The 24,162-nt window shown below is 47.2% G+C and overlaps 1 protein-coding gene across 2 annotated transcripts in view; it reads left to right on the plus strand.

Moving 5' to 3' along the window:
• The window catches only part of VSIG10 (V-set and immunoglobulin domain containing 10), a 35,628-nt gene that overhangs the window by 9,339 nt on the left and 2,127 nt on the right, over nt 1–24,162 (plus strand). The window contains exons 3-8 of one of the 2 annotated variants that reach the window (XM_032876181.1): nt 7,796–8,098; nt 10,255–10,515; nt 17,138–17,431; nt 20,513–20,623; nt 20,924–20,936; nt 23,535–23,755. In XM_032876181.1, coding sequence (XP_032732072.1) covers nt 7,796–8,098; nt 10,255–10,515; nt 17,138–17,431; nt 20,513–20,623; nt 20,924–20,936; nt 23,535–23,755 — 1,203 coding nt within the window. Of the gene's footprint in view, nt 1–7,795; nt 8,099–10,254; nt 10,516–17,137; nt 17,432–20,512; nt 20,624–20,920; nt 20,937–23,534; nt 23,756–24,162 lie in introns of both variants that reach the window. The other variant, XM_032876180.1, reaches the window with a different exon arrangement.

Genomic DNA, 24,162 nt, shown 5'->3' on the forward strand with positions numbered 1-24,162 from the left:
CCCTGCCGAGCAGAGAGTCCGATTCGGGACTCGATCCCAGGACCCTGAGATCATGACCCGAGCCGAAGACAGAGGCTTAACCTACTGAGCCACCCAGGCGCCCTCTCTGAAACCCTTTAAATGAGGGGGATCAGAGAGAACCTTTTGGAGGAAGTGACATTTCAGCTGAACAATGAGTAGGAGCCCGTTGTGCAGAGATAAGAGTAACTATAGGAAGAACTATTTCCTGGGCCAGATGAGTTGAGTGTGGTGCATGTACAGATGGGGAGAAGACTGGTGTGGTGGGAGCCCTGTGTGTGTGAGGGGGGTACTTGTGTTATGGGTTGAATTATATCCCTCCAAAATATTGAAATTCCAACTCTTGATATCTGTGAATGGGACCTTATTGAGAAATAGGGTCTTTGCTGATGGAATCAAGTTTAGATGAGGTCATTGGGGTGGGCCCTCATCCAAACTGATTGCATCCTTCTTTTTTTTTTTTTAAAGATTTTATTTATTTATTTGACAGAGATCACAAGTAGGCAGAGAGGCAGGCGGGGTGGGGGGGGGCAGCAGGCTCTCTGCTGAGCAGAGAGCCCGATGCGGGGCTCAATCCTGGGATCCTGGGATCATGACCTGAGCCACCCAGGCGCCCCTGATTGGCATCCTTCTAAGGAGAGGAAAAGGCACGTGAATATGGAGACACCCAGGAAACTATGCCGTAACAACAGAGGCAGAAAGTGGAGAGATGCTGTTGGAAGCCAAGAAATGCCAGGGACTGATGGCCGCCACCGGAAGCCGGGGAAAGAGCGAGGAAGGATTCTCCCCTGCCCTCCTAACACGTGAATTTCAGACTTCTGGCCTCCAAACTGTGAGAGAACCCATGTCTGTTGTTTAAGCCACCACACTTGTGGGATTTTGTAAAAGCAGCCTCAAGAAACTAATACACCCAGCAAGGAATTGAGATTTTTATTGTTGCTGTGGTGGGTGCCGGAGGAAAACTCCCGGAGCTTGAAGCATGGGTGTGGCATGATTTCAATTACACATGCAGGCTGTATGTGTGTGATCTCAGGAAGGACTGATAAAAGTAGGGAAGCCTACTGGTGGCATTAGAGGTTGGTGGCCAGAACCAGGGTGGTGGCAGTGGCCTTGGTGAAATGCACAGCTTCAGAAATGATGTTGGAGGTAGACCAGTAAGACATGCTGGTGGATTGGAAGTGGAGGATGAAGAAAAGCGAGGCTTCAGGGACGTGTCTGGGTTTTTGGATGGTCTCTAAGGTTTCTGCCAACTCTGAAGGCTTATGGAATTTGGGACTGCAGTGGTTTTGCTTTTGGAGATGCCACAGTTGAATGGCTGAATTGCCAAGAATGAATGTGGGTGTATTAAAAATGTCACCCATCTTGGCCCAGCTCTGTTCAATTCCCACTGTGAGCCCATGGGCCACTCACTCCTGCTGTCAGTCATTAATAATTCCTCATGGCGGTCTCCGCAATAAAGGCCTTCTCTTCTGACCACAGAGTAAGATAGCATTACAACGTGTTGCTTTTTTTTTTTTTTTTTTTAAATCATCACTCTCCGGTTTATGGTGACTTTATCTGACATTGATTAATCATTGGCTAAGTTTATTGGAGGGTGGATTAGTTTCATTATTGCCCTGTAGGGACATAAATGCAAGACCTTTTTATAATGAACATGAACTTAAATCTTAAAAGAATCACTAAATTCAAATGGCTCTTGGGGCTCCCTGAGTTACTGTGATGTGATTCGTGTTACGGAACATCTTCATTTGGACACATACGGTGTCCCCAGCTGGTGTGGGCTTATTTGTGAAAACTGGATGCAGACCTAGTTTGGGGTGCCATAACCACAGTAACATAGGCTGCGTGGTTTCAACAACAAACACTTCTGGCAGTTCTGGAAGCTGGGAAGTCCGAGATCAAGGTGCCGGGAGATACAGAGTCTGGTGGGGCTCACTTCCTGGTTTGTAGATAGGTCTTCTCATTGTGTCCTCAGTTGATGAAAGGTAGAGAGAGAGAGAGGAAGGAGGGGTCTCTTCTTAGAAGGGCTCCAGTCCCATTCATGAGGACTCAACTCTCATGACCACCTTATCACCTCCTCCCAAAGGTCCCAACTCCAAATATCATCATATTGGGAATTAGGTTTCAACATGAATTTTGGAGGGGATACAAGCATTCAGTCCATAGCACAGATGTCCTGTGATTTCCCACATACCAGAGCCCTCCAGAATCTCAGGTCTTAATCCCATTCTAGGACAAACCCTGGCAAACACAGACCCCTCCAGGTATCAGGGAGCCCCTTGCGGCTCCTCCTTAGACAGTGGCTGAAGGGGAAGCCTTGACATCTCAGATGGGACTCGGCCTTCATTTTGCATGGAAGATTTTGGAATATGGATTAAGCCTAATCCATTTCTGGGAGGGGATGGCCATGGTACTGCTGGGTGGCTGCGAGCATACACTGAGGTCCAGCTGCCTGCATTCAAATTCAAGTGCTGGGGGCTGTTGTCCTGGTGACGTTGAGAAAGTCCCTTGAACTCCTCTCACTTGTATGCACTTGGTTCATGTTACCCTTGACCACCTTGTTGAACCAGTGATGGGTTTCCTGTGGGAAAAATGCCTCTCGGGTTCCCAGCAATCCATTAACACCCAACCCTTTGGAACAGGGACCTTCTATGGGTCAGGGATTCTGCGTGTCCTGATCTTGCTTTTCCCGTCTTTTCACTGACGTGGTTGATAACTGAGTCTCTTAAGGAGAAAAGTTTGGAAACATTTGAACATGGCCTTGGAAGGGAGGGAAAAAAATTCTGAGATGTGATGAGTTGTTATCTGTAAGTGACTTTGAATGTGTGGCCAGAGGTGCCAGAGAGACACAAAGCTGGCTGTATACGGGCCAGTAGCTTCTTCCTCCCTACCGTTGAGATCACTGGCTGTTGATCGGGGGACATTTGGTGTCTCTGCCTTCCAGGGACTCGGGTTTTCTGTGCGCCGGGATGATTTAATATGCCTGGGATGGGCACTGCGATGTGATTTTGTTATTTGTCTCAGGATACGAGACTGTACTATATTACTTGCTAATTTAATGTTGCAGTTGAAGAATCTTGTCCTCTGGATTGGGACCGCTGCTCCTGAGAAGACAGGAATCCTTTAGTCTAGAGCAGTTCGGGGCTGCCAACTTTATTTCATGGACTTACGCACCCTCTTCTGCCTCCAAATTTGGGTGGGCAGGAGGTTAGAACTGCTGTGTTTACCTGCAGGAAGGCTAGAGGGATGGGCAAGGTAGCACAGACCAGAACACATGCCACTAGACTTTGTTCTTCTTTAAAGATATCAGCTCTCATGCACTAGTGAGCGGAGGGATCAGATGATCCCATGGAAGCCTGCAGTCAGACTTCATGGTACGTGGTGCCAGGCTCTCGCCGTGTCAGTTTTTCTCAGGCCACTCAAGTGTTGAGGGGACACTTGAGCTGGATGGCACATGGACTGTGAGGAAGCTGGTTGGTATCGAACTCCAAGAATCTCTTTGGAGTCAGCTGGGGAGTGCTCCCATCTAGCGAGTGATGTGGCGGTCACATCAGGAGAGGCCAGGAAGGGGCCTCAGGAAAGTGCCATGTTCCCTGACTAACTGGGTTCATCTCTTTGCCCTCATCCTGTAATGCCGAGGGTGACGCTGTGCCCCCTCAGAACATAAGGTCCTCAGGAAAGAGTGTTCGGGCCGCACTGAAGAAAGATTTTTTTGGTTCCCTTCAGAAAATGGAGGACCCTTGCCTAGAGATTGATTACCTTGAGTCTTGCCAAGCTCATCTGAAGCAGAGATGGGTGCTTTTAAGAAGCTGAAGACCTCTGGGGTCCAGCTCTTTGGACAGGAACAGCCGTCACCTGGGAAATCGGGACGCAGTGGGGTTGTTGTATGTGTTTCTATGTTCAGTCTCTAAAAGTGATATCAAAAAAGTCTCTTTGAAGGGTGTCTGGGTGGCTCAGTGGGTTAAAGCCTCTGTCTTCGGCTCAGGTCAGGATCCCAGGGTCCTGGGATCGAGCCCTGCATGGGGCTTTCTGCTCACCAGGGAGCCTGCTCCCCCCCCCCCCCGCCTACTTGTGATCTCTGTCAAATAAATAAATAAATAAAATCTTTAAAAACAAACAAACAAACCTAGGGACGCCTGGGTGGCTCCGTTGGTTGAGCAGCTGCCTTTGGCTCAGGTCATGATCCCAGCATCCTGGGATCGAGTCCCACATTGGGCTCCTTGCTCAGCAGGGAGCCTGCTTCTCCCTCTGTCTCTGCCTACCACTCTGTCTGCCTGTGCTCACTCCCTCTCTCTTCCTCTCTCTCTCTGACAAATAAATAAATTTTAAAATCTTTAAAAAAATAATAATAATAATAAACTAGTGTCTTAAAAAAAAAAAGTCTCTGTGAGTTTCCCCAAGGATCTTATCCCACTCTAGAACTATAGGTATGCCCACTCATTAGCACAGACTACCTGATACATTTTTAGGTCATTTTCAAATCAAAATGCTAGTCTGAAAGCAGATGCCTGATGACAACTCTTCCTGTTGGCGGGGAACCCAAGACATGGAATGAGAATCTCCCACCTGAGTTATAAGTCAACACTGTGAGACCCTTGACTGGCCAAACTACGTTTATGGAGGGGAAGGAAAGAAGCGAGTTGTTCCCATGTCAGGAATGTCCACGGAGAAGAGGAAGGCAGTGGCACTGGTAGATTGTTCTAGAACAGGAATCCAACTTTTTCTGTAGAGGGCCAGATGGTAAATATTTTAGATGGTATGGCCCGACGGGTAAAGTCGAGGATGTTATATAAAGACTTATATAACAAGAGTGAAAACACACTTCCACATTTTTAAAAAAAGATTTTATTTATTTGAGAGAGAGTATGTGTGAGCATGAGCAGGGACAGGGGGGAGCCGAGGCAGAGCGAGAAGCAGACTCCTCGCTGAGCAGGGAGCCCGGTGTGGGCGTCAATCCCGGGACCCCGAGATCATGGCCTGGGCTGTAGGCAGACAGTTAACCATTTGAGCCACCCCGGTGCCCCTCTATCTGTTCTTTTCATTTCATAGGAAAGACGAGGGAATGAGAGCAATGGGCACTTGTCCAAGGTTGTTCCTCAGTTGGATTTACACCCAGGTCTGTGAATTCAGAGTATAAGCTCATGACCACGAGGCTGAGGCATCCATCCAGGAAGAAGCTGAGAACTCAAAGTACAGTAACCAAGGCGTCAGTTAGATCTCAAACCTTTGTAACCGCTCTCTATTTTTATTTATTTCCTTTTTTATTTTTGTCTCCTCTCCCATCTCTCTGCCTCTTTGAGTGATTGCCACTGTCACCCTACAAAAAAAAAAAAAAAAAAAAAAAAGGCACGGGTGGGCTTCTGTTTAAGAATAAATATTACATGGGTGGAGAAAACAGTGGAAGAGAAGGAAATGGGTACCTCCTTCTATGTAGTAAAGTCAGAGCAGGGGAGGAACCCCAGGGAATCAGGAAGATGGCGTCAGCTTTAATTAAGAAAGCAGACTTAACCCAAGGGGTTTATGCGAGCTGTAACCTCTGAACACTTAATTCAGGAGGCTCGGAAGGTTCTCTCGTTTGATTTATTTTTCTAATCCTGCCACCTGTTCCTTCTTATCTATTCCCTGTATCCAAAGCTGTTTCTTGCTGAGAATTGTGCTGCTCAAAAAGCCTCTCCCAGCCAGGTTCTGGGGGGTCCACACTGTCCATGCTGGGCTCCTGCGGCCCTCCAGACCACAGTTCAGAAGACCCAGGCTGTCTAATCTAACGCCCGGGCTTTGACTGTTAGTGCCACAGAGATACCCTCTGCTTCGTTGGATGCCTGCCAACCTGGGCACGCCCTATTACCTGTTGGTCTGCATACCTAACCAACTAGCCAGCAACAGTAAATGGTACCTCCCAAACTAATGGCATAATTTTTTCCGCAGACCCTCTATGGGAGATGACACGATTCCAGCAGGTCCGTGCAAATATTGGGAGCCAGCCCCAGCCTGAGCAGCCTATGGTCAAGAATAGTGTCCTGGGAAACCCACCATTCCCATAGTTATACAATGGCTCCAGACATAGGTGAAGTAGATGTTGTACTTTAAGGGGCTCTGGGAGAGCCTTTTCCTTCCTGGAATAATTTTTCCAACTGGCCTGTTTCTATTCAAATTCTACAGTCATAGATGTATTCCTTTGGTTAAGCATTGCCCTTCCTGGATTCTTCTTTTTAAGAGAGGAAGTCTCAAGGTCCCTGGGTGGCTCAGTCGGTTAAGCATCTACCTTCAGCTCAGGTCATGATCCCAGGGTCCTAAGATCAAGTCCCATGTCGGGCTCCTTGCTCAGCGGGGATCCTGGTTCTCCCTCTTCTTTCTACTCCGTCTGCTTGTTTTTTCTCTCTCTCTCTTTCTGACAAACAAATAAATAACATCTTAAAATAAATAAATAAATAAATAAATAGGTGTTAATTATATTTCTTTCAACAAAAGAGATGTGGCATCTTGGGTGCACTGGGTACCAGTTGTGGGAGGACATTCCTGGGAATGAGAAGAAGTTTGGAAATGTCAGGGGGACCCAGATAAGTCCCAGCACTTTCCAAGTGCTTCCAACGTGACCGCCATTATTCTGAGTGTTCTGAGTACTCACTGAAGTATCACCGCAGCCCCCCACAGTGGGTTCTAGCATGGCCCCCAATTTTTTAATTTATTTTTATTTTTTAAAAAGATTTTATTTATTTATTTGACAGAGATAGAGATCACAAGTAGGCAGAGAGAGAGGGGAAAACAGGTTCCCTGCTGAGCAGAGAGCCCGATGTGGGGCTCGATCCCAGGACCCCGAGATCATGACCTGAGCCAAAGGCAGAGGCTTAACCCACTGAGCCACCCGGGCGCCCCATGGCCCCCAATTTACAGATGCGGAAATGGAGGCTCAGAGAGGTTAGGGCACACAGCTAGTGAGTGGAGTCCAGAGTGGGGCCTGGAGCCAATGTTTCTTGTCTTTCGGTGTGTAATTGGATTAGGACTTCCCAGGCCCACCCCCAGGTTCAGTGATTCTCTAGGAGAAGTCCTAGGACTCAGCATGTAATTTATTAGAGAGAGGCTACAAAGCAAAATCAGCAAAGGAAAAAGGCACATGGGGTTCAGTCTGAGGAAAGCCACGAACAAGCCTGCACGGGTCCTTTCCCCGGGCGTCACATGGGACACGCTTAATTCCTCTGGGAGCTAATTGTGGCAACACATGTGAAATGTCTGCCAGGAAAGCCCCTTAGACACGGAGCACCGTGGATTTTTCTTGGGAGCTAGTCACACAGGCACCCTCTGCTGAGCACGTACCAAAATTCCAGACTCCCAGAGGGAGGGGAAGCAGGTGTTCAACTTAAACCACACGGTTTGTGCAAATGGTTCGCCAGTAAGCCTTGCTCTAGTCAGTTCTGGGAATGGCCGGAACCCTCCTGAAATCCTTGTTGCCGTCACCAGCCAAGGCCAGCCTTGCAAGCAGGCCTGCTGTGTTAACTCTGCGCAGGTAGCGGATCCACTCACCAGCGTGTCTGAAAAGGAGCGATTTGCATGTTTCCCTTTTAAGGATTGAGCCCCCCATCCCCCCAAAATCTACCTTTATCTCAGGATTCTAATGCAGAAGGGCACTTAGCATAGCATTTATCACATAATTAGTACTTGATGGATGTTGTCATCCTCATTGGCTGCTTCCTGATCATTTCTGTGTCTGCTAGATCTGGTAAGGAGTTCCAGTTAACTCTTAAGTAATTAATGCTTTCTCCATTCCCCCTGTCATTCCCAGGGGGCCCCTATGAGGTCGAGGTCAATATCTCCAGCACTGGCAAGCTCCCCAACGGCACCGTCTATGCAGCCAAGGGCTCCCAGGTGGCCTTCAGCTGCAGCAGTAGCTCCTGGCCTCCACCAATGGTTGAATGGCAGTTCCGGGCCCCAGATTCCAGAACTGAGCCCTTTGGAAATAACCTGACTGTCAACTGCTTCACTCTGCTGCTCATGTCACAAAACCTCCAAGGAAACTACACCTGTTTGGCCACGAACATGCGCAGTGGGAGACAGCGAAAGGTGACCACCGAGCTCCTGGTCTACTGTGCGTAAGAAGCGCTCCCCTTCCCCCTTCCCCTCCCCCACGCCCTCACCTTGACCCTCATAGACTGTATGTTTGTGCCTCTTCCTTTTGTCTACAAGGCATGCCTTTGTTGTACGGGCCCTAACGTGCTGCTGCGGCTCCTTCAACACACATGTACACACCCAGGGCTGTGTCAGAGAGGGAGTCACTTCTAGAAGCTTGCTGCTAAGTAGGGTTCCAGGAGAGTCCCTGTGAGCCACAGAAGGAAATTAATGCCAAGCCTCATGCTTGCTTTTTTTTTTTATATTGAGGTGAAAGTACAGAACAACCATTTTAAAACCTACAACTCAGTGGGATTTAGTACATTCACAGGGTTGTACAACCTCCACCTCTGTCTAGTTCCAGAACATTCCCATCACCCCAAATGGAAATCCCATCCCCACTGAGCAGTTACTCCCTCGTCTCTTTTTGTCACTCCCTGGCAGCCGCCAGCCTATGTCCTGTCTGCATTTGCCTGTTCTGCGTGTGTCGTCGACTTCTGAAACACGTGGCTTGCGGGACCGGCTTCTTTCACATAGTATCGTGTTTTCAGGGTTCATCCATGTCGTAGCAGGTGTTGGCCCTTCGTTGCTTTCTGTGACCGAGTTAATATCCCACTGTGGGGAAAGACTAGTTTGTTTATCCGATCGGCTATCCTCATTCTATCTATGAACTCGGGACCTCTTGCGTTGCTAGGAATCAGCAGTTCCCGAACCTTCCGGGGGTGAGAACACAGCAGATTCCTTGGACGAAAACCACTGCAGACATGCAGAGTGTGCTCATAATCCATGCTAATGAAAGGGAGCTTCAGAACAACAAATTAGTGAACAGGATAATAACACCTTTCTTAATTCATACGTTATTCAGAGCCTGTACGAGTCTCTGTGTTCTCTGTCATAAATGACATTGTTTATGAAGTCATAGGTGCTTGTTAGAGGAAACAGATGAGTGTATAGAAGAAAAGGATATTCTAACCACCATTCTGGTGTCTTATCAATAATTTATCTTGAGGATGACATGTATCTACTCATCCATGTAAGAGCCAAGCTTATTTCTATTTGTGTTATATGAAATATAAATGTGTTATATTTATATAAAATATATAAAACATATATATATATATAATACACAATACGTCTGATTTTTTTAAAGATTTTTGTTTATTTGGCAGACAGAGGTCACAAGTAGGCAGAGAAGCAGGCAGAGAGATAGAGGGGGAAGCAGGCTCCCTGCTGAGCAGAGAGCCCGATGCGGGGCTCGATCCCAGGACCCTGAGATCATGACCTGAGCCGAAGGGAGAGGTTTTAACCCATTGAGCCACCCAGGCGCCCCTATAATACATGATGCAATATACATATATATCCATAATATACATTTGTACATATGCATATATAATGTATGTAAAATATGCATTTTTATATGTATAGATGTATAATATATGTATAATATATACATGTATTGCATACATATATGTGTATAACATGTAGTATATATACACATAATCTATACAATATAATGTACATATATATATATACACACACATAATATACATCTATAATATGTGTGGATTTTCATATGTAGTTATGAACACATGGGTTACATTGGATTTCCAGGTTTGTAACTTGTTAAGTTTTTATGTGTTTTTCGTAATACATGCCGTGCCCATAATAAAAAGGAAGTATATGTTAAGGGGGGCTTGAATCCCACCTGTACCTCCCCCTAGAGACCAGCACTGTCCAGTAGAGCTTTCCATGATGATGGAAATGTTCTGTTCTCTGTGGTCTGGTACGATAGCCACCCACCACATAGGGTTCCTGAGCCCTCGAAATGCGGGTGGTGTGATGGAAGAACTAAATTTGTAATATAATATAATTAGTTTAAATTTAAATAGCCACATTTAAAGGCCACTGTGGCTAGTCAGAAGTGCAAAGATGAATGAGGTCCACAACCTTGGGGATTTTACACTCAGCAGAGGAAATCGGACTATTGTCACACGCTACTTTGTGCTTAGGAGCTATTTCCAGGTACACTAACTGGGCATGATGTTTCTCTAATACCCTAGTTCTGTAATCCTGAGAGCCAGCCCGATGGTGATCTCAGAGTCTGCGACTAAGTCCATGTCCTCTGGTGTTTTGCAGTCCCCCCTCCATCGGCCCCTCAGTGCCAGGCAGAGATGTCACAGGAATCACTCATGCTGCAGCTCACCTGTCGCTGGGACGGGGGGTACCCAGACCCGGACTTCCTGTGGACCAAAGAACCAGGAGGTGTGGTCGTGGGGACGTCAAAGCTGGGAGTGGAGATGCTGAACCAGTCTCAGCTGTCAGACGGCAAGAAATTCAAGTGCGTTGGGAGCCACATAGTGGGGCCGGAGTTGGGAGCCAGCTGCGTGGTACAGATCAGTGAGTCTGGCTTGCTGGGGTTGGGGTCCACCCGTCTTTATTCTGAGAGGACCGTTTGCAGGGTCTGGGAAAGAAATCCCAAGATGTCGCAGTGAACTGAATTGTTTCTTCTTTTCTTTTGCTTTGTGTTTTCTTCCTTTCAAACTTTAAAGATGCTGAACCAAGCTTCTTGGTTCTCATCCAAGCTGTTTTCCACTTGACAGATGCTAATTAGGCACCTGTTATGTGCCAGGTACCGTTTCTAGGTATTGGAGATGGAGGAGGGAACAGGACGGGCATAGTTCCTTTATTAGCCATCTCCTGTTATGTAACAAATGCCCCAGACTTAATGGCTTAAAACAACACATGATTCATCTATCTTACGATTTCTATGGGCCAGGAATTCAGACAGGACACGGTGGGGATGGTTTGTCTTGGCTCTGTGATTCCTGGGTCTCAGCTGCAAGCCCTAGTTGCGGGGTGGGTGTTGAAATTGTCTGAAGGACCTACTTCCAAGGTGCTTACCCACACGCCGGGCAGGTTGCTTCCTCTCCACAGGGCCCCTGGACCGTCCCTACAACGTGGCGCTGGCTTTCCCCAGACCAAGTGATGCAAGAGGGAGCAAGCCAGGCCGATGCTATCCTTTCTCTGAACGACCTGACCTCAGAAGTCACATGGCATCCGACTGCCTCTTGTGTTCATTAGAAATGAGTCACTCAGTCTGGCTCCACTTTCAAGGAGAGTGGGTGGAATTGGGCTCCACTTTTTGAAGGGAAGAGGGTCACATGATTCCTGGACATGTTTTTGAAACCACGACCATCCCTCTCTCATAGAGCTCAAGCTCTTATGTGGGGTTGGGGGCGAGGGGAGGACAGAAAGTCCAAACACAAGTGAGGTAGGTTCAGGTCATGACAATACTTGTGAGGAGGGTGAGACGGGGTGTGTTCAAGAGTCTCTTCTAGGAAGAGGGCCACTCTTCCTAGGGGGCAGGGAGGTCTCCTTGTGGCGGTAGCATTTTTGAGCTAAGACCTGAAGGATGAGAAGGAGCTGGCCAGGTGGGCTGAGTGTTCCTGGCAGAGGCAACAGCAAATGCTGAGGCCCTGAGGTGGATACGTACCTGGCATTTGAGGAGCTGAGAGAAAGCCACGGTAGCCGGAGTGTCACGCATGAGGTACCCATAAGGCTAGATGGCTGTTGAGGGTTGAATTGGGTCTCCCCCAAAAAGATCTGTTCAAGTCCTAATCCTAGGTACCTGTGGACGTGGCCATATTTGAAATAAGAGTCTTTGCAGATGTGATGAAGTTGAGATGAGGTCATACTGGGTTAGGGTGGGCTCTATTCCCATGACTGGTATCTTTACAAGAAGAGGGCCATTTGGACACAGACACACGGGGAGAATGCCACATGATAAGGGAGGTAGGGACTGTAGTGATGCACCTCCAAGCCCAGAATGCCCATGATTCCTCGCGATGCCCAGAAGCCAAGACAGAGGCATGGCATGGTGTCTCCCTCAGGAGCCTCCAAAGGAATCAAGCCTGCTGACACCTTGATTTCAGACTTCTGAGTTTCTGAGCTGTGAGAGAATGGATTTCCGTTGCTTGAGGCTACCCAGTTTGTGATATTTTGTGATAGCAGCCCCGGGGATCTAATACAACAGTGAGCAAGGACTCTTGCTTACACTTGCCACACTCTCTAGTGTTAGACTTTGCTGGCCACGGTGAGGGTCCTCTCGGCCCGTCGGGATAATCCTCAGAGAGGCGGCCATGGAGCGCTGGCCTGCTGAGAAGAGAGCCTTGGTGTTCTAGGAGTTGCTCGTTTTCTCAGGCAAGTGGCATTCACATGGTCGTCTCTTCCCCACTGACTCATTCAACAAACATGTCCCAGCGGTCACATCTGTGTCCAGTGCCTGGCCGGCTTTGGGCAACAGAAGGGACCAAGACTCACTTTCTGCATTACAACAGGGCTTGGCACATGATGGCCCACGGGCCAAATCCAGCCCAACTGGTAATTTGCAATTTTACTTTCGATGAGATATAACTTACATAACATGAACGTCATTATTTCAAAGTGTATAATGTGGTGGCTTTTAGGACGTTCACATTGTTGTACTTACCGTCACTGCTGTGTACTTCCAGAACATTTCCATCACCACACAAGACCCCTACCCACGGGCGTGACTCCTGTCTGAAAAGACTATGTGTGAGTACTCCATTCCTGGTATTTCCATTGACATGGAGTGTTACCATTAAATCATTAATTTTTTAAGACTTTTCCTATTTGTTCATTAGGACATGGCATAACTGTTCTGATTTGGGTTTCTTTGATCCTAGTGAGGTTGGCAATTTTTATATGTTTCTTGGGTCTCTATATATTATGCATGACTTATCTGTTCATATCTTGTCCATTTTTCTATTGAGTTCATCTTTTCCTGTTATTCCCTAAGAACACTTTATATTAACTGTCAACTAATTTCATAGAACTGTCAGGCCTGTCATAGGTATTTTTCTGTCCCCATTGGCCCCTATACTACATTTGTGCCTCATCCCTGCTAGTGATTCACAGTTTCTGATTTTGAAGGGGTTCCCTCTGTCAGTCCTGCTCTTTTAGGGTTTCTGGGCTCGGAAGTTCTTTGCCTGTTTCCAGATCATCCAACATGTTGTTTGTAGACCTCACAATAGCCTGTGGGTTAGACAGGACAGTTTGTAAGTTGCAGATGTGACACGGTGTGAACTGCCTTACCCAAGAGTGACCCAGCTTGTAAGTGACTGAAGCCGTCACTTAGCCCAGGCTGGTCTGACCCCAGAACCCTTGCCTCCCTTGGGGACCTCCTTCCTCAGGACCTAGTCCAGCAAATCTTTTTGAGCAAGAGTTATGTACTCAGCAGGGCACTGGGTCCTATGGAGGAAATACCGGGTCCTGACCTTTGAAGGACTTAAAATTTACCGGGAGAGAGAAGTCTGAGAACCATGAAACAGGTAATATCATAGTAATAGTGACATTGACATTTACTGAGTGCAAAGCATGTGCAAGGTGCTGTGCTCAGTGTTTTTTCCACACGGTCAGTCACCCTGGGAGCTGGAGGCTAGAAGTCCGAAATCAAGGTATTGGCAGGGTCATGCTCCCATTGAAGGTTCCAGGAGAGGATCCTTCCATGCCTCTTAGAGAGCTGCCGGGTCTTCCTTGGCTGGTGGCCTTCTCCCTATGCGTGTCTCTCTGTGTCCTCTCCTCCTCTCCCAAGACACCAGCTCCTGGGCTTAGTGCCCACGCTAAACCCAGGAGGATTTCATCTTGAGATCCTTAGCTTGTCACATCTGCAAAGACCCTGTTTCCAAATAAGGTCACATTCTGGGGTTCCAGGTGGACATGAGTTTTGAGCAGATGCTCAGCACTCCATTTCGTGGATGATGGAGTAGAGGCACTGGGCTTGACCCTACAGCTGGAAGCAGGACGCACGTTCAGAGTGGTGTGTAGTGAGGACTCCCGAAGCGTGTGTGGACAGTAAGACCCCAGAAACAGCTGAGTAACGGACTGACCCTGACAGAGGGGGGAAATGGCAGCAGCAGGTGACAGATTTGGTGTGATTCCCCCCCGCCCATCCCTTCATTTCTTTATGCAGATTCTAGCTCAGTCACCATTCCTATGGCCCCTGAGACTGGGCCGGTGATTCTGATTTGAGCTCAGGATGAAGAAATGTGTCTGGAGAAAAGAGTTGACTGGAGAGGAAGCAGGTACAAGAGCCTAGAACCTTCCTGACCCTGACATTGAACAGTTCTCCCCTCTTCCCTCTTGGTCACGTGAGCCCAGGGCATCTCAGCCTTGATGTCCATCCAGTCTCCTGAGGGTCTAGTAAAAAGGCAGATTCTGATTCTGTGGGCTTGGGATGGACCCGAGAATCTGCATTTCTAACCAGCTGTCAGGAAGTGCTGATGCCGCTGGTCTGGGCGCTGCACTTTGAATAGCTGGGGAGTGAGAGTCTGGATCATTTCACTTGGCGGGAGCAGTAAGCCATTGAAAAGCAGTGGTAGGCGTGCCTAGCTGCCTCGATCTGTAGAGCATGCAACTCTTCATCTCAGGGTCATGAGTTCAAACCCCACATTGGGCATGGAGCATACTTAAAAAAAACTAGAAACAAAATGTTAATGCCCACTTTTGGGATGCAGAACAGTGCAGCTCCCAAAACGATGAGAAGTGACACTTTGGGGGGACTGGTCCTGCCCACATCTCTCTTTAAATTCCTTGTAGGCCCCTACACTGAAGAAGACCGCTCAAATCGGGAGAGACTGAAGCCCTAACCAGCCCATGGTATGAAGGCTGATGTGTTGTGATCTCTTAGAGATCTCTGAGGGCCCTGCTCCCCCCCCTCCACCCCTGAACCCACTTTTGCACGGAGCATCCTCTTAAGTGAAAGAAACTATTTGAATGTCTAGGTGCCACACCTGCTGTGGGGGTGACTCACATTTTTGAGGGTTAATGCTGTGTTTGACAAAAGCATATTAATATATATGACCTTTGAGGCTCTTGGGTGGCTCAGTGGGTTAAGCCTCTGCCTTCGGCTCAGGTCATGATCCCAGGGTCCTGGGATCGAGCCCCGCATCGGGCTCTCTGCTCAGCAGGGAGTCTGCTTCCTCCTTTCTTTCTCTGCCTGCTTGTGATTCGGTCTGTCAAGTAAATAAATAAAATCTTAAAAAAAAAGATTAAAAAAAAATATATATATATGACCTTTGTTTGCAGGGGGTGGGGGGGATCCCAGGAGGATAGCTCGCTTTGCTTTTTATACAGAATGAGGAGAGCACTTCTCAAGCTTTGGTTTGTGGGGGCCTCCGAATTCCAACATACTGATGAGGCTTGTCAGTGCTGCTGGCTTTGTGACCCCAAAGGAGATACGAGTTAAGCAGAGGGGGGAAGGTGGGATTTAATAATGGGCAGGGGCCTGATGGTTGATCCAGAAAGGGGTGTAACGTGAGTTTCCTGAGCAAACCTGGGTTTGGGGTTTCTCTTTTGCTGACCTGATTTAGAGGGAGAGGCTTTGGGCTGTTCCACACCCCCACGTTGCCCCCCCACATCCATGCCCCCATTCCTTCTTCCCAGGGCGCCAACCGTGAAACCCTAGATCTCCCTTGGAACAACTGTGGATGGAAAGTGTAGGGTTTTGCTCTCCCGGGCAGGAACCCAACATGCCACTCTGTATCCTTCAGCTGCTGAAAATATAGGCTTAATATATCACCCAAGATAAATCTGCGACCTTTCCCAGGAGGGCGTATGTTTGGGGAAAAGGCTTCTGCTGCAAAGAAAATAAACGGATCGCTACTGGAGACCTTACAGTTCTCCGTGTCCCACTTAGAGCAGACCCCAAGGCTGTAGGGACACTGCATTGGGATCTGTCTAGGACAGACCTGTGATAGACAAACTAATGCTCCCCCAACAAAGATGTCCGTGTCCTAATCCCTGGGGCTTTCCCTTACATGGTAAGAGAGACTTTGCTGCTGGGATTAAGATCTCGAGATGGGGAGATTATCCTGGATTATTGGGATGGGCCCCATGTCATCACATGGGTCCTCCTAAAAGGGAGGCAAGAGGGTTGAACTCAGTAGCAGGAGGCGTGATGACAGATATCAGAGGTTGGAGTGATGCAAGGAGGGGCCAGGAGCCAGGGAATGCGGGTGGCTTCGGAAAGCTGTGAGAGCGAGGAAATGGATTTGCACCCCCACCCCTGGAGCTGCCAGAAGGAATGAGCCCTGCCCACACCTTGATTCCAGCCCCCTAGGATCACTTCTTACTTCGGACCTCCAGAACTAGAAAAGAATAAATTTGTGTTGTTTTCGATCACTCCGTTTGTAGCGGTTTGTTACAGCAGCAAAAGGAAACGAATGCAGCTGCCTTACTGTCTCGTAGAGCGCTCTTGGCAGGTTGTGCGCTCATTCTTTGTATGAGCAGCGTGGCTGTGATGCAGGGAAGCCTAGAGCTTAGATGGGGAATGTGGGCTACAGAAGTCTGGCAACTTGGGCTTACAAGAGAAACCAACTCAGGGCTCCTGGCTGGCTCAGTCAGTTGAGTGTCTGACTCTTGATTTTGGCTCAGGTCGTGATCTCAGGGTTGTGAGATCAAGCCCCGTGTCCAGCTCGGTGCTCAGCCAGGAGTCTGATGGGGATTCTGTCTTTCCCCCTCTGTTCCTCTCCCGACATGTTCTCTCTCTCAACCCCTCTCTCTCTTTCAACTAAGTAAATAAAATCTTAAGAGTAGCCAACTCATCCTGGTTTGCCCAAGACTTTCCCAGTTTTCTCACTGAAAGCGCCATGTCCCAGGAACCCCCTCACGCTTCATCAAACTAGGACCAAAATAAAAATGTTGATTTCACCCCAAATCCTAGGTGCCCCACTTAATTTAGTTGTGTGCCTTGGAGCAAGTTACTTAACTTTCTCTGGGTCTCAGTTTCTTCATCTGCAAAATGGGGTTAATACGTTTAACAGTGTCTAGACCATAGTAGATGCTTAATAAATGTTAGCTTTTATTATTACATGAGTCCAAGTGCAGGACAGAAATTCCTGGAGTGGCTTAATCAGGAAGGTAATAACATTCTTGAAAAGCTCAGGCCATGGCTTGAATCCCCCTGAACATTTGTTTTTCTTTACTTTCTGGTCACCAGGAAGCCCCTCCCTTCTCTCCGAGCCCATGAAGACTTGCTTTGTGGGGGGCAGTGTGACACTCACCTGCCAAGTGTCTAGAGCCTACCCGCCTGCCAAGATCCTGTGGCTGAGGAACCTCACCCAGCCCGAGGTGGCCATCCAGCCCAATGACCGCTACCTCATCACGCAGGACGGCCAGAGTTCCACTCTCACCATCCGCAACTGCTCCCAGGCACTGGATGAGGGCTACTACGTCTGTCGGGCGGAGAACCCAGTGGGGGTGCGGGAGGTGGACATCTGGCTGAGCGTGAAAGGTGAGTGAGGGAGTGGACCCCAAAGGAGGATGGTGGAGGGCTTCAGAGGACCAGGCACCAGCATGGGGACAGCTTGGTTCTTCCCCATACGTGGGTCACTGCCATCAGGGAGAAGGTGTACCTGCTTGACTGTGACTTGACAAGGTGGAAAAACTATTATCCAGTTGTAAATCTCTAACACTGCATGGGGATTAAAAAAAAAATTACGTTGGGGCGCCTAGCTGGCTCCATTGGGAGAGCGTGCAACTCTGGATCCCAGCGTCGTGTGTCAGAACCCCACATTGGCTGTAGAGATTACTAAAAAATAATAAAATAGAACTTAAAAAATAATTGCATCCCAAAGAATATATATATATTATAAATATAAAATATATATATTAAAAATATGAAAAATGTAAGTCATAATAGCGAAATGAACATTTGAGAATTACCATCCTGCTTAGGATACAGAGCAGTGCCTACAATGCTAGTTATTTGTAGGTAGTGTGGCCAGATTTAGAAAATGACAACAAAGCTAAAAAAGAAAAAAAAAAAAAAAGAATAGGATGCCTGCTTGAATTTACATATCAGAAAAACAAGGCATTTTTTAGTGTAAGTATATCCCACATTTTCCGTGGGATATACTTATTCTAAAATAGGACTCATTGTTTATCTGAAATCCAAATTAAATGGGCATGCTATATTTTTTTCGGCCAACCCTACCTCTAGACCCCTTTCCAGTCTCATCCTGGGCCTCCTGAAAAAGGTAAGCACTATTCTGAATTTTTTTATTCAAGAAAAATGTTACTACCTAGTGAAAGGCTTGCTGTTTCCACTCCACATTTTGTTCTTACTGTAATTGTAATTATATGTTGTACCTCTTCACTCCTGCAGGATTTCCTGCTGTGTCATGATTCCACAACTAAGTTACTAATTTTCCTGCTGATGGACCTTTGTATTGTTTCTGATTTTGTTGTCATTGTTCTGATGAGCAAAAAAATGTTGCCATGAAAATCTTTTACCCAGCTCGTGTGTACGTATATATAGCAGATCCCCAGGCAAATATTTCTCTAGGATATATGTGGACGGAAGAGAAAGGAAGGGTTCTGCACATTTGTATCTTTCTGGGATAATAGCAAATTATTTTCCAAAGTGGTTATACCAATTTCTTTTTTTTTTTTTAAAGATTTTATTTATTTATTTGACAGACAGAGATCACAAGTAGACAGAGAGGCAGGCAGAGAGAGAGAGAGGAGGAAGCAGGCTCCCTGCTGAGCAGAGAGCCCGATGCGGGGCTCGATCCCAGGACCCTGAGATCATGACCTGAGCCGAAGGCAGTGGCTTAACCCACTGAGCCACCCAGGCGCCCGGTCATACCAATTTCTATTCACAACAGTGGTATCTAAGAGTGTTGAATTGTTTCACATTTTCGCTTTCCGGCTTTGTGATTTTTGCCCATTAAGTACGTGTAAAATGGAACCTTTTTTGTTTGTTTGTTGGTTTTGTTGGTTTTGTTTTGTTTTGTTTTTTAAGATTTTATTTATTTGACAGACAGAGATCACAAGTAGGCAGAGAGGCAGGCAAAGAGAGAGGAAGGGAAGCAGGCTCCCTGCCAAGCAGAGAGCCCGACGTGGGGCTCGATCCCAGGACCCCGGGATCATGACCTGAGCCAAAGGCAGAGGCTTTAACCCACTGAGCCACCCAGGCACTCCTGTAAAATGGAATCTTACTGTCATTCTGATTGGCCCTTCTGTGGTTACTAAGAAGATTGAGAATTATTTCATATCTTTGCTATTTGTGTTTCTTCTGTGAAATACTCACTTGTATCTTTTGACATCTTCCCCTTTCTTGTAGATATGTAGGAGTTCTTTTTTTTTGAGAATTTTTGTTTAAAGATTTTATTTATTTATTTGACAGAGAGAGAGATCACAAGTGGGCAGAGAGGCAGGCAGAGAGAGAGGGGGAAGCAGGGAGCCCGATGCGGGGCTCAATCCCAGGACCCTGGGATCATGGTCCTGAGCGGAAGGCAGAGGCTTTAACCCACTGAGCCACCTAGGCGCCCCATGTGTAGGAGTTCTTTAGAAACTCTGCATACTAATCCCTTGTTAGTTTTACGTGTTACAAATACCTCCTTTTAGCTTGTTTGCCTTTTTTTTTTTTTTGCTTTCTTTCTGCTATCCTTTGATTAGCAGACATTCTTACTTTCATGCAGTTAATTTTATGAATCATATCATTAACAATTTCTACGTCTCAAAAAATCTTATCTCCCCCATGGCCACAGAGATACTATCCTATACTTCTGAAAAGTTTTAATGTTTTGCCTTTTACAGTTAAATCTGTACTCTATCTAGAAATGATTTTTGTGAATGGTGTGAGGTGTGGGGATCTCATTTCTCCCTCACCCAAATTTGGATAGCCATGGATTCCAGCACCATTCTTTTTTTTTTTTTTTAATAATCAAAAAAATTTTTTTTTAAATAATCAAACTGGCACTTTTTTTTTTAAGAGATTTTATTTATTTATTTGACAGACAGAAATCACAAGTAGGCAGAGAGGCAGGCAGAGAGAGAGGGGGAAGCAGGCTCCCTGCTGAGCAGAGAGCCCGATACGGGGCTTGATCCCAGGACCCTGAGATCATGACCTGAGCCGAAGGAAGAGGCTTTTAACCCACCGAGCCACCCAGGCGCCCCTCCAGCACCGTTCTTGAGTAATTCCTCTTTTACTCACTAATGTGTCATTATCAGATTTTCTTTTATGTGTGGTCTGTTTTCGGATTCTCCATCTGCTCCCTTCATCACTGTTCATCACAGCGGCAATAGCTCAAGCTCCCCCTCTTCATTTCTATGGCCTTGTAAACAGTCTCGATGTCTGGAGATTTTAACTTTCCAGTCTTCCTTTGCATCACACACTTCATTTGCTTCCCTACAAACTCTCTGAGGTTGGGAAATGAGATTTTATCTTGCTTTATGGAGAGGTCACGTGCCTTGCCGAAGATGATGGAACCAAAACAAGACCAAGATCCAGGCAGAGGAAGGGAGCCGTCGCTGTTTGACCAGTACATGTATCAGATGGAAGAATCAGCAGTGTGATTTGTCTTTGCAGAACCTTTAAATATCGGGGGAATTGTGGGAACCATTGTGAGCCTCCTGCTGCTGGGACTGGCCATTATCTCAGGGCTTATCTTGTATTACAGCCCTGTGTTCTGCTGGAAAGGTAAGGATTTCTTGGGCCCCTTTGTTTACTTTTGAGGCTTCTTGAAAGGGTGTGGCAGGGGGAAGGAGGCCCCTGTTGTAGTCCTACCTGAGGTCCCATTTTATAGGCTTCTTGACTGGGTCCAGATGTACAATAATGAATAAATTAAGCATACCATTCCTGACCACCCTGTCACCTGTCATGTTGGGTCAGTTTTCTCATTTCTCCATTCTTTTGTAAATGTCAGATTAAAAACTTTTGGGAGGCTGAAGTGGATGTTATTGGATATTAATTTTTTTTTTTCCTTTTTCCCTTCAGTAGGAAACACTTTCAGGTGAGTGTTCCTAGAATCGAGTCAAAAACCCATTTCCATGGTCTGTGTTCGCTGCTGTGTTTTTCTTTTGCAAGAGCAGTAATGGCAGCCACTGTGGAGGACCCTGCATGGGCCAGACCCTGGGTGAGGGCCTTCGCTAGGCCTCGTTAGAGACTGTTTCATAAGCTCTTCAGGGTAGTGGTGGCACCTCCATTTGCCACATAAGGAGATGGACGCTCAGGGTAGTAGAGTAGTTTCTGCAAGCTCATCCAGGAAATGAATGGCAGTGCCTGCGTTCAGATCCATGTCTCACTGATTGCAAAGTCTATGCTCTTGTCATAATGCCAGACCTCAGGGTGGGGCACGTTGCCAGGCTCTCACTGAATCATAAAGGCGCGGTGTGAGTGTGAGCCCAGGCATGGGTGCATTTATTTTACTTAATTTTCTAAAAAGAGCTGAAAGGAAGAATAAGTCTTGGTCTCACAGCATGTTTTGGAAGACTAGTCTGAGCATGGCCAGGAGTCCCTCCCAAGAGGAGATCTCAGGGGGTACCTGGATGGCTTAGTCAGTTAAGCGTCTGACTCTTGATTTGGGCTCAGGTCATGATCTCACGGTCATGGATTGAGCTCTAAGTCAGGCTTGGCGCTCAGCGTGGATTCTGCTTGTTGCCCTCCCTCGGCTCCTTCCCATGCTTGCACACTCTCTATTTCTAAAATAAATACAGTCTTAGGGCACCTGGGTGGCTCAGTTGGTTGGGTGTCTGCCTTCAGCTCAGGTCATGATCCCAGAGTCCCAGGATTGAGTCCCACATTGGGCTCCCTGCTCAGGGGGGAGTCTGCTTCCCCTTTGGCCCTCCCCCATCTCATATTCTCGCTCTCTCTCTCAAATATATATATATATATTTTTTTTTAACATTTTTCTTTATTTATTCGACAGAGATCACAAGTAGGCAGAGAGTCAGGCAGAGAGGGAGGGAAGCAGGCTCCCCGCCGCGCAGAGAGCACAATGCGGGACCCGATCCCAGGACCCTGAGATCATGACCCGAGCCGAAGGCAGAGGCCCAAACCCACTGAGCCACCCAGGCACCCCAAAAATCTTTTAATAAATAAATAAAATCTTTAAAAAAAAAACCCCCACTTAGGGGCACCTGGGTGGCTCAGTGGGTTAAAGCCTCTGCCTTCGGCTCACGTCATGATCCCAGGGTCCTGGGATCGAGACCCACGTGGGGCTCTCTGCTCAGTGGGGAGCCTGCTTCCCTTCCTCTTTCTCTGCCTGCCTCTCTGCCTACTTGTGGTCTCTGTCAAATAAATAAAATCTTAAAAAAAAATAAAAAATAAATAACCCACTTAAAAAAAAAGGGAAAGCTCAGTAGGGGCAAGGTGACTAAATGGAACGTGTGTCATCATTTCCCAAAGAGATTCTGGGTTGGAGCAAAGAACTCTTCTCTTTGTCCCTCTTAACCAGTTTATGAAGGGATATTGCTGTTCTGGGATGATCTTTCACAGGAAAATGTTACCTTTACTGCCCCATATTCGAGCACCATCTTCCCAGTGAGTCTTTCGTTCCCCAGACTTATTTCTCACAGGAGGAGGCAGCAAGCATCATGGAAAAACGCTTTGGAACTAGGGGACCTGGGTTCAGATTGTACCTCTCACACTCCCGAGCCCTGTGCTCCTGGAAAAATCCCTCAATCTCTCTGAGCCTTTGTCTCCTCATCCGTTTCCCAGCAGGAGACTGAAGATTATATGAAAATGTAAGGCTCCTGGCACTGTGACTGGCCCAGGGCATGTTCAAGAAATGTACAGGCTGGCCAGGTGGGCAGAACCAGCAATGAACTAGAGAAGAATTCATTGTAACTGCTGGGCATGGACTCCAAGTGCAGTCACAGCTCAGGGCTTGCGGGGTGGAAGAGGACTTTACCTGGGCCCTGAAGGATGAGTAGGAGGCGACATTTCAGTAAGTAGAGCAGAAATAAATGGTATTTCAGGAAAGGAATGTAGCCTTCGTGTACTCTGTAAGCAGGGAACTTTACAAGAGCAATCAGAGTGCACGGAAGAAAACTTGGGGAAACTTAAAACGGAACCATGACTTTTAACCATGACTTTGAGAGAGTGCTGTGAGGGGAACTAAAATGGTAGGTTCCTGGGATAAAGAGTCACCTGCCCACGGAGCAGGGGGAAGTAATAAAACCGGGAAAATGTGCATAGTCTACAGGAATCTGTCAATATCTCTGACATTACAATCATGCTGTCCTCTATTTTTTTTAAAAGATTTTATTTATTTATTTGACAGAGAGAGAAAGAAAGACCACAAGTAGGCAGAGAGGCAGGCAGAGAGAGAGGAGGAAGAAGGCTCCCTGCCGAGCAGAGAGCCCGATGTGGGGCTCGATCCCAGGACCCTGGGATCATGACCTGAGCTGAAGGCAGAGGCTTAACCCACTGAGCCACCCAGGCGCCCCTACACACTATCCTCTCTTAAACGAGGTGAACACACAAAGAATTTTCCATGTTACCAAAGAGGTTGCCATAAATCTAGTGTTTTCTGTTCAGTGAGAGCTGATATTAGGGCGGAAAAAGAATGGGGTAACTTCTTGATTATTTCTCCCCTTTTGGAAATTAGGGGACAAGACATGGGTGATGTCATGGTTTTGGTGGATTCAGAAGAAGAGGAACAGGTAGAGGAGGACGATGGTGCTGAAGAAGAGGAAGAAGAAGAGGAAGAAACAAATGAGAGGGAGGAGTCACCAGAAGAAATCCGTAAGCATGGCCACATTCACAGAGTGACCGCACTGGTGAATGGGAATGTCGACTGGATGGGCAACGGACTCCAGGCTCTGCAAGGTGAGTCCTTTCTCCTTCCAAGCACTCTGCTAGGGGGCAGTGGGATTCCCTGTAAGAATCCCCAAGAGGTGAGGCTAGTTTTTTTGTTTTTTTTTTTAAGATTTTTTTATTATTTATTTGACAGACAGAGATCACAAGTAGGCAGAGAGGCAGGCAGAGAGAGAGGGGGAAGCAGGCTCCCTGCCTAGCAGAGAGCCCGATGTGGGGCTCGATCCTAGGACCCTGGGACCATGACCTGAGCCGAAGGCAGAGTCTTTAACCCACTGAGCCACCGAGGCGCCCCATGAGTCTAGTTTTTTAAAGGGTGGGGAAGGTAGTTTAACCTAGGATCGACTGTCAACGCCCCACACTACAATTAAACTGACAGACTTGTACCAAGGACCTGTTCTGGGAAAGGCACACTATTG

This window comes from Lontra canadensis, unplaced genomic scaffold, assembly GCF_010015895.1.
Source record: "Lontra canadensis isolate GAN:19392208 unplaced genomic scaffold, GSC_riverotter_1.0 scaffold58, whole genome shotgun sequence".
Taxonomy (NCBI): Eukaryota; Metazoa; Chordata; class Mammalia; order Carnivora; family Mustelidae; genus Lontra; species Lontra canadensis.